The sequence below is a fragment of the Odocoileus virginianus genome, unplaced genomic scaffold, assembly GCF_023699985.2.
Source record: "Odocoileus virginianus isolate 20LAN1187 ecotype Illinois unplaced genomic scaffold, Ovbor_1.2 Unplaced_Scaffold_28, whole genome shotgun sequence".
In the NCBI taxonomy this organism is placed as follows: Eukaryota; Metazoa; Chordata; class Mammalia; order Artiodactyla; family Cervidae; genus Odocoileus; species Odocoileus virginianus.
The window spans coordinates 248,362-261,261 of record NW_027224290.1 but is presented as its reverse complement, the minus strand read 5'-3'; the positions used below and the strand labels follow the sequence as shown (position 1 = coordinate 261,261).

General features: G+C 38.0%; 1 protein-coding gene across 1 annotated transcript; it reads right to left on the bottom strand.

Moving 5' to 3' along the window:
• Positions 1-11,287: 11,287 nt before the first annotated feature.
• On the bottom strand, positions 11,288-12,240 carry LOC110147334 (olfactory receptor 52P1-like). The gene is given in 2 exon segments (XM_020908770.2): positions 11,288-11,508; positions 11,511-12,240. Coding segments are annotated over 2 exon segments (951 nt in total).
• Positions 12,241-12,900: the final 660 nt, after the last annotated feature.

Below are 12,900 nucleotides of genomic sequence, written 5' to 3'. Positions count from 1 at the left end.
AAGTTCTTCTCTGTCTTCTCTCAGGCTTATGTTGAAAGAAATTTTGGAGAAATTCACTTGTTTCAATAAAGTCACTCTTTATATTAGCCTCAGCAGACAAACTGCTTAGGTAGTCAGAGGATCTGCTCAAGACCTCTCTAACATTTCTGCTGTCACTATCGTTCCATCTGCTTCCAAACCATACAAGTATCTAATTCTTTCTGACACCCTGGGCTTTGATATTTTGCCTGTTGCTCAGTCAGTTAGCATTGCCCTTGGCTGAAATCCGCCACTCCAGTAGAGAGGACTCTTTTGGAATGCCATGATATTTTCTAAACAGTCTTTGTTGAATGCATTATAAATTTATATTAAGGTATTTTAATAATCACACAAAAAATCCCCAAACTTAATTCAGTAAGTTCTCCCCTCCTCTTCCATGTAATCGTATCTTATTTTGTTGACAACAACAGCCACCCAGCCATTAAGCTAGGAATTATCAGAATTATCCTTGCCTCCTCTGTTTATCTCTAGTACCTCAGTCAAGCAGCTATTAAGTCGCTATTTCTGTTAGATCTCTTACCTTATGTTTTGTGTGCATTTATTTTCAAGTGAATCTCCTTCATCAGACTATGCACATCCAAGAAAGTCACGCAATCTCAGTAAACTCTCAGTAGATTCTGAAGAATGATTGATGTAATGTTTCTCTACATCCTTTACAGTCTCTTAAGAATTTCACAGACTGTTATCTTGCTCTCAAGGCTTCTGACTCACCAGAGATGGTTTGTTTATTCATAGTCATTAACTACCCTTCATTTATTTCAACTGTCTTCTTAGAATATGTGCTTTCAAAATTGTTTCTGGTTATGAGTTACATAACCAGAACCTTCCCTTTAGCAGAAATTTAGCAGAAGAGCAGTTATGCTCTTCCATAAATAATAGTGACACAATATGTGTATATTTATATATATGATTTTACTTGGTTCCTCTTCTCTACTACCAAATCACATTACTGACATTACTCAGTTGTTTCTTAAAAATGTGTAACATCATTTATAAATTTATAAATCCTCCTTTCCTGCTTTACTTTTACCAGTTTTATCTTGAATTCTATCTCACAGCCCATGATATATCATAGATGATAATAGAAGATAACTGCTCTTCTCTGCAAATTCTCAAATGATTGTCTTGCATTGTGGCATGTAGGCCAATATGTATATGTGGGAATTGTTTAAAAATATGACAGTGGTTACCATTGGAACAGTGAGGACTCTGTGGTTAAGTTGATAGTTATGGTTACTTTTAATGGGTTATTCCAATGCTCAGGAGGCCACTCTGTTTGCAAGCCTGATGGATCCCTTAGGAGACATAAAGTTGAAAAGAGGACTGGGCCAACAATAAATACAGGGCAATAGCAACGTACTTCTGGAATGCGTGTGTACTAAGTCACTTCAGTCGTGTCTGACTCTTTGCAACTCTATGGACTGTAGCCTGCCAGGCTCCTCTGTCCATGGGATTCTCCAGGCAAGAATACTGGGGTGCATTTTCATGTCATCCCAACCCAGGGTTGGGACCCACATCTCTCATGTCTCCTCCACTGGTGGGTGGGCTCGTTACCACTAGTGCCACCTGGGAAGTCCCATGCTTCTGAAAGAGCTATGTCAATATTCTAAACTCCCCAGAGCTTGTATTGATAGTTCTTATGTGTTTTCCATTGCAGAATGTAGTATTTTTTAAAAAAAGAATTATGATTAACTTACAATATTATGTTAATTTTGCTAACGAATTAGGTCATATGGACCCTTATTTGGGCCCTAGCCCAACTGAGACCCCCTGTTTAGGCAAGGAAGGTTCTTTTCCTGTTCAGGTTTGTATAGTCAAAATGAAAACTAAGCTGAGATTGAAGCAGCACAAGTTTTATTCAATCTCCAGAGAATGGAGAAGCAGGAACTTAGTTCACAAATAAATTGTCACCTAGGGGATGATTGAAAGTGAAAGTCTCTCACTCGTGTCTGATGCTTTGCAATCCCATAGAGTATACAACCCATGGAATTCTCCAGGCCTGAATACTGGAGTGGGTAGCCTTTCCCTTTATCAGGGGATCTTCCCAACCCAGGAATTGAACCCAGGTCTCCCACATTGCAGGCAGATTTTTTTTTTTTTTTTTTTACCAGCTGAGTCACAAGGAAGGTCCAAGATTACTGGAGTGGATAGCTTATCCCTTCTCCAGTATATCTTCCCAACCCAGTAATTGAAGTGGGGTCTCCTGAATTGCAGGCTGATTCTTTGATTCTTTACCAAATGAGCTATCAGGGAAGCCCAGGAGGTGATTAAGGCAAGACTTTAAGGTCAAGGTCAATGGAGGGGGATATTGGTATATGTCTTAGTTTCCCAGGAACAAGTAGGGTTCTTTCTAGAACTGCTTTTTTGCCCTTGTATGATCATTTTGCATCTGAGCTGTAAGAAGATAGAACCATTGTGGTGTGGATAGGCAGAGATCTCAATGTAATTGGTCGGTGGTGTGTAACCCAGAGTCAACATCATCAACCTGATTTCAAACAGTCTGGGATCTTTGTGCTTGTGATCAGCATATAGTTAACTTCTACCCAGTGGTGGTTTCAGTATCTGCAAAACAGTTCAAAGGACATGGCTCACGATATTATCAATAGCTGTTGAGGAGGAAGTTAAAGATCCTTGACTTTGTTTAGTGGCCAAACTATTATTGCCTTGCTTTGCTTCATAGTTTTCCTTTCTTTCTGCATTTTCGCTCATGAAATTTATTCTTTGTAACTAGAGGAAGGCCTGTGAAGCTAACATTTTTCTACAAACAAGAGATAGGTGGAGGATAGGATGGGGGCTGTCCTGGGAAGACCCTATAGGTTCCTACTTGGTTATGGTTTCAGGTGTACAATATAGTGATTTAATATTTTTATACATTTGAAAAAAATAGGACACTGAAAGATGAACCTCCCTGGTTGGTAGTTGCTCAATATGCTACTGAAGATCAGTGGTGAAATAAATCCAGAAAGAATAAAGAGACAGAGCCAAAGCAAAAATACCCAGCTGTAGCTGTGACTTGTGATAGAAGCAAAGTTCAATGCTATAAAGAGCATATTGCAAAGGAACCTGGAATGCCAGGTTCATGAATCAAGGCAAATTGAAAGTGGTCAAACAGGAGATGGCAACAGTGAGTGTCACCATTTTAGGAATCAACGAACTAAAATGGACTGGAATAGGTGAATTTAACTCAGATGACCATTATATCTACTACTGTGGGCAAGAATCCCATAGAAGAAATGGAGTAGCCATCATAGTCAACAAAAGAATTTGGAATGCATTTTGGAATGCAGTACTTGGATGCAATCTCAAAAAAGACAGAATGATCTCTGTTCATTTCCAAAGCAAACCATTCAATATCACAGTAATCCAAGTCTATGCTCCTACCAGTAAAGCTGAAGAAGCTGAAGTTGAATGGTTCTAAGAAGACCTGCAAGACCTTCCAGAACTAACACCTAAAAAAGATGTCCTTTCATTATACTGGACTGGAATGCAAAAGTAAGAAGTCAAAAAACACCTGGAGTAACAGGCAAATTTGGCCTTGGAATACAGAATGAAGCAGGGCAAAGGCTAACAGAGTTTTGCCAAGAGAAAGCACTGGTCATAGCAAACATCCTCTTCCAACAACATAAGAGAAGACTCTACACATGGACATCACCAGATGGTCAATACTGAAATCAGATTGATTATATTCTTTGCAGCCAAAGATGGAGAAGCTGTATACAGTCAGAAAAAAAACAAGACTGGGAACTGACTGTGGCTCAGATCATAAATTCCTTATTGCCAAATTCAGATTTAAATTGAAGAAAGTAGGGAAAACCACTAGACCATTCAGGTATGACCTAAATCAAATCTCTTATGATTATACAGTGGAAGTGAGAAATAGATTCAAGGGATTAGATCTGATAGACAGAGCGCCTGATGAACTATAGATGCAGGTTCCTGACATTGTACAGGAGACAGGGATCAAGACCATCCCAAAGAAAAATAAATGCAAAAAAGCAAATTGGCTGCTGAGGAGGTCTTACAAATAGCTGTGAAAAGAAGAGAAGCAAAGAGTAAAGGATAAAAGGAAAGATATACCCATTTGAATGAAGTGTTCCAAAGAATAGCAAGGAGAGATAAGAAAGCCATCCTCAGTGCTTAGTGCAAAGAAATAGAGGAAAAAAACAGATTGGGAAAGACTAGAGATCTCTTAAAGATAATTAGAGATAGCAAGGGAACATTTCATGCAAAGATGGGCTCAATAAAAGACAGAAATGATATGGACCTAACAAAAGCAGAAGATACTAAGAAGAGGTGGAAAGAATACACAGAAGAACTACAAAAAAGATCTTCACAACCCAGATAATCACAATGATGTGATCACTCACCTAGAGCCAGACATCCTGGAATGTGAAGTCAAGTGGGCCTTAGGAAGCATCACTATGAACAAAGCTAGTGGAGGTGATGGAATTCCAGTTGAGCTATTTCAAATCCTAAAAGATGATGCTGTGAAAGTGCTGCACTCAATATGCCAGCAAATTTGGAAAACAGCAGTGGCCACAGGACTGGAAAAGGTCAGTTTTCATTCTAATCCCAAAGAAAGGCAATGCCAAAGAATGCTCAAACTACCACACAATTGCACTCATCTCACACACTAGTAAAGTAATGCTCAAAATTCTCCAAGCCAGGCTTCAACAGTACGTGAACCATGAACTTCCAGATGTTCAAGCTGGTTTTAGAAAAGGCAGAGGAACCAGAGATCAAATTGCCAACATCTGTTGGATCATCAAAAAAGCAAGGGAGTTCCAAAAAATCATCTATTTCTGCTTTATTGATTATGCCAAAGCCTTTGACTGTGTGGATCACAATAAACTGTGGAAAATTCTGAAAGAGATGGGAATACCAGACCACCTGACCTGCCTCTTGAGAAACCTATATGCAGGTCAGGAAGCAACAGTTAGAACTGGACATGGACCAATAGACTGGTTCCAAATAGGAAAGGAGTACGTCAAGGCTGTATTTTGTCACTCTGCTTATTTAACTTATATGCAGAGTACATCATGAGAAATGCTGGGCTGGAGGAAGCACAAGCTGAAATCAAGATTGCCGGGAGAAATATCAATAACCTCATATATGCAGATGACACCACCCTTATGGCAGAAAGTGAAGAGGAACTAAAAAGCCTCTTGATGAAAGTGAAAAAGGAGAGTGAAAAAGTTGGCTTAAAGCTCAACACTCAGAAAACTAAGATCATGGCATCTGGTCCCATCACTTCATGAGAAATAGATGGGGAAACAGTGGAAACAGTGTGAGACTTTATTTTTTGGGCTCCAAAATCACTGTGGATGGTTATTGCAGCCACGAAATTAGAAGACGCTTACTCCTTGGAAAGAAAGTTATGACCAACCTAGACAGCATATTAAAAAGCAGAGACATCACTATGTCAACAAAGTCCCATCTAGTCAAGGCTATGGTTTTTCCAGTGGTCATTTATGGATGTGAGAATTGGACTGTGAAGAAAGCTGAGCACCAAAGAATTGATGCTTTTGAACTGTGTTGTTGGAGAAGACTCTTGAGAGTCCTTTGGACTGCAAGGAGATCCAACCAGTCCATCCTAAAGGAGATCAGTCCTGGGTGTTCATTGGAAGGACTGATGCTGAAGCTGAAACTCCAATACTTTGGTCACCTCATGTGAAGAGCTGACTCATTGGAAAAGACTCTGATGCTGGGAGGGATTGGGGGCAGGAGGAGAAGGGGATGACAGAGGATGAGATGGTTGGATGGCATCACCGACTCAATGGACAAGAGTTTGGGTGGACTCCGGCAGTTGGTGATGGACAGGGAGGCCTGACATGCTGCGATTCATGGGTTCACAAGGAGTACGACATGACTGATCAACTGAATTGAACTGAACTGAATGAAGATCTTACAGTATGTTTTGTACTTTTGAAATTTTCATACTTATTTGTAGTTATCTTCCTGCATTAACTTTTACTAACTTCACAGCTTTAATTTAAGTTGTTGGTATTTTACTCATTTGGAGTATGCCCTTCTGTCTATATGATATTAAGTAGAAATCCACTTTTATTTATTGATTTTATATAAAAAGTCAACTTCACCAGAGACATAAAATATGTATCTGCAATTTTTTTCATCTTTTTGTAATGATTTATTATGTGAAAGTGAACATGTTAGTCACTTAGTCCTGTTAGACGCATTGTGACCCATGTACTGAGGCCCATCAGGTTCCCTTCTCTATGAAATTCCCCAGGCAAGAATTCTGGAGTGGGTAGTTGTTCCCTTCTCTAAGGGATTTTCTTGTCCCAGGGATCAAACCTGGGTACCCTGCATTGCACGCAGATTGCAGATTCTTTACAGTGAGCCACTAGGGAAGCCCTCTTAAATTTTTTAAAATTCTTATAAATAAATGGATGGATCTCTATTATACTTTGCAGTTGTTTTTATAGTTCTATATATCTTTTTGAGACTATATATTTAATTTTATTATCATGTTTTTGTGTTATGTTTTAATGCTCTGACTTTTACTTTAAAAAGTGACTATTTCATCTATGAACTTTTAATTTCCTTATAATTTTACAGCAGGTTACCACATTCCCAAAAAAATACAATTAAAAGAATGGTTTGTATTGCATTGAATTTGTGAATGACAATGTATTATAACAACTTCATTGATTAATTCAGGTTATTTCTGTTAGATTAAAATTAAAAGATATATTTAATATTTGGGGCTGATTTCTAGATACTTTATAACATTTGTTTCTATAAAAGTGTAATCTTATTTTAAATCATATTTGAGGCTACATATTCCTTATATATTTTTAAAGTTAATATTGTGTCAAAAATAATTGCTTTATCTATGTATTAGTTGGTTTTGCTGGGAAAATTGATATATCTTATATTTTAAATGGCAATTTGATTTCTTCTTATCCAATCTTTACACATCATGATTCTTTATAACACTGACAAATAATCTATTTTTGCATATGAACGGTGGTGGTGGTTTAGTTGCTCAGTCATGTCCGACTCTTGTGACCCCATGGACTGTAGCCTGCCAGGCTCTTCTGTCCATGGGATTCTCCAGGTGAGAATACTGGAGTGGGTTGCCATTTCCTTCTCCAGGGATCTTCCTGATCCAGGAATCAAACCAGAGTCTCCTGCATTGCAGGCAGATTCTTTATCTGACTCAGTCGCAGGGAAGCCCCTTGCATATGAATACTAAACCTGAAACAAGTACTGTATGTGTTTCTTTTGTGTTCTCTAAATCTCCAATAAATTAAATTAATGAAGATTTTTGTTCAAAATTTTATATCATTCCTATTTTTTTCTTGTTATATTAATTATTGAGAGAAGAACATTAAAATCTTCACTGGTTTTGGTACTTTTTTCTATTTTCTCTTTTATTTCTCTTTGTTTTGGTTTCATGAATTTTGAAAATCAAGTATTAAATATAAAACATAAACAAAACTGTAAGAACTCTTGAGTTTCCACAGAATTTCCTGTCTAGAAGGCCCATAAGAAACCCCAGTGACAGCCTGTCATCGAAAACTTAGAGTTAAGCTGCAAAGACTTATGATCAGGCTGTAACGGGCTTCAATCCCTTTATGAGTATCTCAACTGTGGCTTCTAAGGTTTTTGCACTTAAAAATCCCTCACCCCCTCATCTGTCTCCTCACCAGGAGAATTACTTTTTTCCTTATTGCCTAAGGTCATGTGTCCTGGTTTGCAAACCTTGTGAACAATAAAGCCATCCTTTTGCTTGAAGATAATTCTGATTCTTTTCTGAAATTTATTTCTAATTTAGGAAGACATTACTCAAAACTGAGATTGTTGGATTATATGAAAAGAGTGTATTTAATTTCAAAGGAATTGCCAAACTATTTTTTCAAGTGCTTGTAGAATTTTGCATTTCTATTAACAATCATAATGCTAATAATTCCAGCACCTCCACAAACTTGATAGCACTTAGTATTTGTTTTTTGTTTGCTTTTTTATTTGGTCATTCTATTGGGTGCCTACTCTTATGTCATCATGGTTTAATTTACATTTCTTTTATAATTATGTTGAAAATCTTTTTAAGTGCTTACTTGCCATTCTTATATTCTCTTTGGGGAAATATCAGTTCAAGCTTTTAAAGTATTTTTTAAAGTGTTATTTGCTGTCAATTTGTTGAGTTTTGACAATTCTTGATATAGTCTAGGAAATATGATCCATGAATTTTATCTTGTTATAATCTTTTCATTTTTTTTAAGCATTGTATTTTCGCATCAGAGATTTTTAATTTTTGTGAAGCTAAGTGCACATACTTAAAGCTAGACAAACTGAAGCTCAATGATCTTTTTCTTGTTGGTTTTGATCACAGCCGCCTTCTTCTACCTCTTGGTGGGGATCAAGCGGAACAGGGTAGTGACCATTCCCTGCTGCTGTGGCCCCCAGAGCCCCTGCCTTTGCCCCTGGACTTCTCTACCCAGAGCTCTTCCAACAGGTTCTGCCAACTTTGCCGGGCACAGGAGCCCTGTCACAGCCTGGCCACCTGTGTCCTCCTGGGATTGGCTCCCTTAATGGCTTTTCTTGAAGGCATCATAGAACTGAGATTACAGGGCAAATCACCGCCCCCAAATAGAAAGAGCTTTGAGTTTCTTCTTAGGGCCTTAGACAAGAATAAAAGTATAGACTGAGGATGTAAAGGTATATTTAAATACCTTATCATATTTATTGACTTTACCCCTAATTTATTCTATTTGGATGAATTATTTTGTTTTCAGCTTTTTAATGCTGCTTCTCTCTCTCTCTTTTTGAATCTGTGTTCAAGTATGCTGTTTAAACACACAAGCTGATATTATTCATGATATCCTCATATTTAATGGCTTCCCTTGTGGCTCAGCTGGTAAAAAATCCACCTGCAATGCGGGAGACCTAGGTTCAATCCCTGGGTTGGGAAGATCCCCTGGAGACAGAAAAGGCTACCCACTCCAGTATTCTGGCCTAAAGAATTCCATGGACTATATAGTCCATGGGGTCTCAAAGAGCTGGACACAACTGAGTGACTTTCACTTTCATATTTAATAATTAGCAATAGTATCTGAAAAAATCTATTTTCATAAGTTAAAAATAAATTTAGCTCATACTGTACATAGTAAATTCCAAAATCTGTTCTAAGCACACTTTGTGCTAATCATTTACTCCTTGCTTGAATCTTCTGAATTACATCCTTATAAACCTTTTACAGATGAAAGAACTGATGTACATCTATCAGTTTAAGAACATATCTGAAGACTGACAACTGGTTCAAGCATTCTGTCAAAAGTGATTACACTGTTAACTACTATGCAATGTTTTTCTATCCAGGTGAAATGGTCCCTACTGGGAATAATTGTCAATATTCTGTGCAATAAAAGATATTGACCACAGGTCCTGTTAGTGACTTGAGTGTACAAAGAATGAATTCTTTACTATTTAAGTCCATTGTGTAGTATTAAGTTGGGTAAGTTATATGAACATATTAGGGACTGATTGAAATCGTAACATATTTGTCAACTAATGGTTTGAATGAAATAAATTTCTCTTCCTTATGATTAAATCATTTTGGTTTTGCTATAAGTCACCATAGTTATCCTAGCTTATCTTGTGACACAGAAAGCAATTACCTTCCTTATCAGACCTCTAGACTGCAGACAACTGTAGTTTTGGCTCATATAAACATTTTAGGTAAAAAAGGTAATTAAAGTTTGCTTAAAGGCATACTAATTAATAAAGACAAAACTGTGGTTAGTATGAATTGATAAAACATATATTCAGGAATCAACCTGAGAAAATGAACTGAGTGTTTTTATATTCTTATACTATTTATTTAGTTATGTCACATTTGGGGATATGATGTAAAATAATATTGAAATAACTGAATATTAAACTATATAGAAAATAATAAAAATTTTGGTGAAATATATTAAATATTTTCCAAGAGGAACTTTTTGATACCACTCTGATTTGGTTTTATTATAACATAAGTTTATAAAGATCATTTTTTAAAAGTAAAATATACAGCACCAAATATTGCTGCTATAACGCATCAGTTCAGTTCAGTCGCTCAGTTGTGTCCAACTCTTTGTGACTCCATAGGCTGCAGCACACCAGGCTTCCTTGTCCATCACCAACTCCTGGAGCTTGCTCAAATTCATGTTCATCGAGGCAGTGATATAATCAAACCATCTCATCCTCTGTTGTCCCCTTCTTCTCCTGTCTTCAATCTTTCCTAGCATCAGGGTCTTTTCCAATGAGTCAGTTCTTCACATCAGGTGGCCAGAGTATTGGAGTTTCAACTTCAGCATCAATCCTTCCAATGAATATTCAGGACCGATTTCCTTTAGGATGAACTGGTTGGATCTCCTTGCAGTCCAAGGGACTCTCAAGAGTCTTCTCCAACACCACAGTTCAAAAGCATCAATTCTTTGGTGCTCAGCTTTCTTTATAGTCCAACTCTCACATCCATACATGACTACAGGAAAAACTTTGACTAGACGGACCTTTGTTTTAACTAGACAGATTTTGTTGGCAAAGTATGTCTCTGTTTTTTAATATGCTGTCTAGATTGGTCCATAGCATTTCTTCCAAGGAGCAAGCATCTTTTAATTTCATGGCTGCAGTCACCATCTGCAGTGATTTTGGAGCCCCCCCCCAAATAAAGTCTCTCACTGTTTCCGCTGTTTCCCCATCTCTTTGCCATGAAGTGATGAGACCAGATGCCATGATCTTAGTTTTCTGAATGTTGAGTTTTAAGCCAACTTTTTCACTCTCCTCTTTCACTTTCATCAAGAGACTCTTTAGTTCTTCTTTGCTTTCTGCCATAAGGGTGGTGTCATCTGCATATCTGAGGTTATTGATATTTCTCCCAGCAATCTTGATTCCAGCTTGTGCTTCATCCAACCTGGCATTTTGCATGATGTACTCTGCATATAAGTTAAATAAGCAGGGTGACAATATATAGCCTTGACATACTCCTTTCCTGATATTTGGAACCAGTCTGTTGTTCCATGTCCCATTCTAACTGTTGCTTCTTGACCTGCATATGCATTTCTCAGGAGCAGGTCAGGTGTTCTGGTATTCCCATCTATTGAAGAATTTTTCCAGTTTGTCATAAGTAAGTCATAGAAACCCAAGAAAAAATAGTTGGAAACTAGGGCTGAGTTATTCATCACTGTAGCCATGACTTTGAGGATCATGTTCTACAAATTTGGACTAGAATCTACATGTTTTAGTTTTCAGAAATTTTTTTGTTTAGGAAAAAGAGACCAATCACCCGGTCACGAATCTGTTTTGTCTTGACACCATATACCAAGGGATTGACTGTGGGGGGCACCAGAAGGTACAAACTTGCAAAAATGATATGGACACTTGGAGGCACTTTCTTGCCAATGCGGTGAGTTAGAAAGCTAAAGAGGGCAGGTGTGTAGGAGACAAGAATAGTGCACACTTGGCGGCACAGGTGCCCAGTGCTTTTGAGCGGGCATGCTGAGAGGAGAGCCGGAAGACCGCCTGAAGGATTTTGAGATAGGATGTGGCTATGAGCCCGAGGTCCAATACCATCACTGAAAGGGCCACAGAGATTCCATATATTCTGTTAATGTGGGTGTTTGCACTAGCCAATTTCACCACAGCCATGTGCTCACAATAAGCATGATTGATGACATATTTGGCATAATATGGTAGTCTTCTAATGAGAAAGGGACCTGGCAAAACCATGAAGATAGCTCGGACCACACTAGCTAGACCCATTTTAATGACCATTGTTGTTGTCAGGAGGGTTGTATAATGTAGTGGAATGCAAATAGCTACATAACAGTCAAAGGCCATGGCAACTAAGAGGGCTGACTCAATTATGCAAAATGTGTGGATGAAACACAACTGTGCTAAGCAGATATCAAAGTCAATCCAATGTGCATCCAACCAAAAGATGCCAAGCATCTTGGGGGCTGTGGAAGAGGCAAGGGCCATATCATTCATTGCCAGCATGCAAAGGAAGAAATACATAGGCTGGTGGAGGCTTGGCTCTAGTTTGATGGTAATGATGATTATACTGTTCCCCAGCATGGTCAGGGAAAACATGAGGCCGACAGGAATGCCAATCCAGCAGTGAAAATCTTGCAAGCCAGGAATACCAACCAAGAAGAAAGATGAAATGTAGTGATGAGTAGCATTGTCTGCCATGTTAAAACTGGACAGTTCCCATGCTCTGATAATAATAGGCAAGTGACTCTCCCTATGAGCAAAAAGCAGGATGACAAGATTAATTCTTCCGTGGTCCTGTATATGAAAATTTTAGATACTTAATGATCTTTCTGAGGAGCTGACTTTTCCCAAAACTTCTGTTATTCTATGGATAGGTAAATTACTTTACCATATTAAATTCCAATATTTCATCTGCAATTAAGAAGATTGCATTGTTATTTAAAATTTTTCTCCTGACTTACAGTTTTATTGTATTCCATTCTTATTTTTGTTATCTAATAAGTAAGCAGGTCATGATAAAATTTCTGCTTCTGTGTGTCTAGTTTGTGTGACATAAACAATCCAAAGAACCATCTTCTGGGTTGTATGAAAGAACACAAAGCACTATTCTTAGGGAATTTTTGATCAAGTGTGAAAATGCATATAGAAATACACAGAGATACATTCATGCATACAATAATTAACAGGTTATACAAAAGGCAATTGGTCTTCTCAGGTGGCTTAGTGGTAAAGAATTTGCCTGCCAGCATAGGAGACATAGGAGACATGGGTTCGATCCCTGGGTTGGCAAGATCCCCTGGAGAAGGAAATGGCAACCCACTCTAGTAGTCTTGCTGGGAAAATCCCACAGACAGAGGA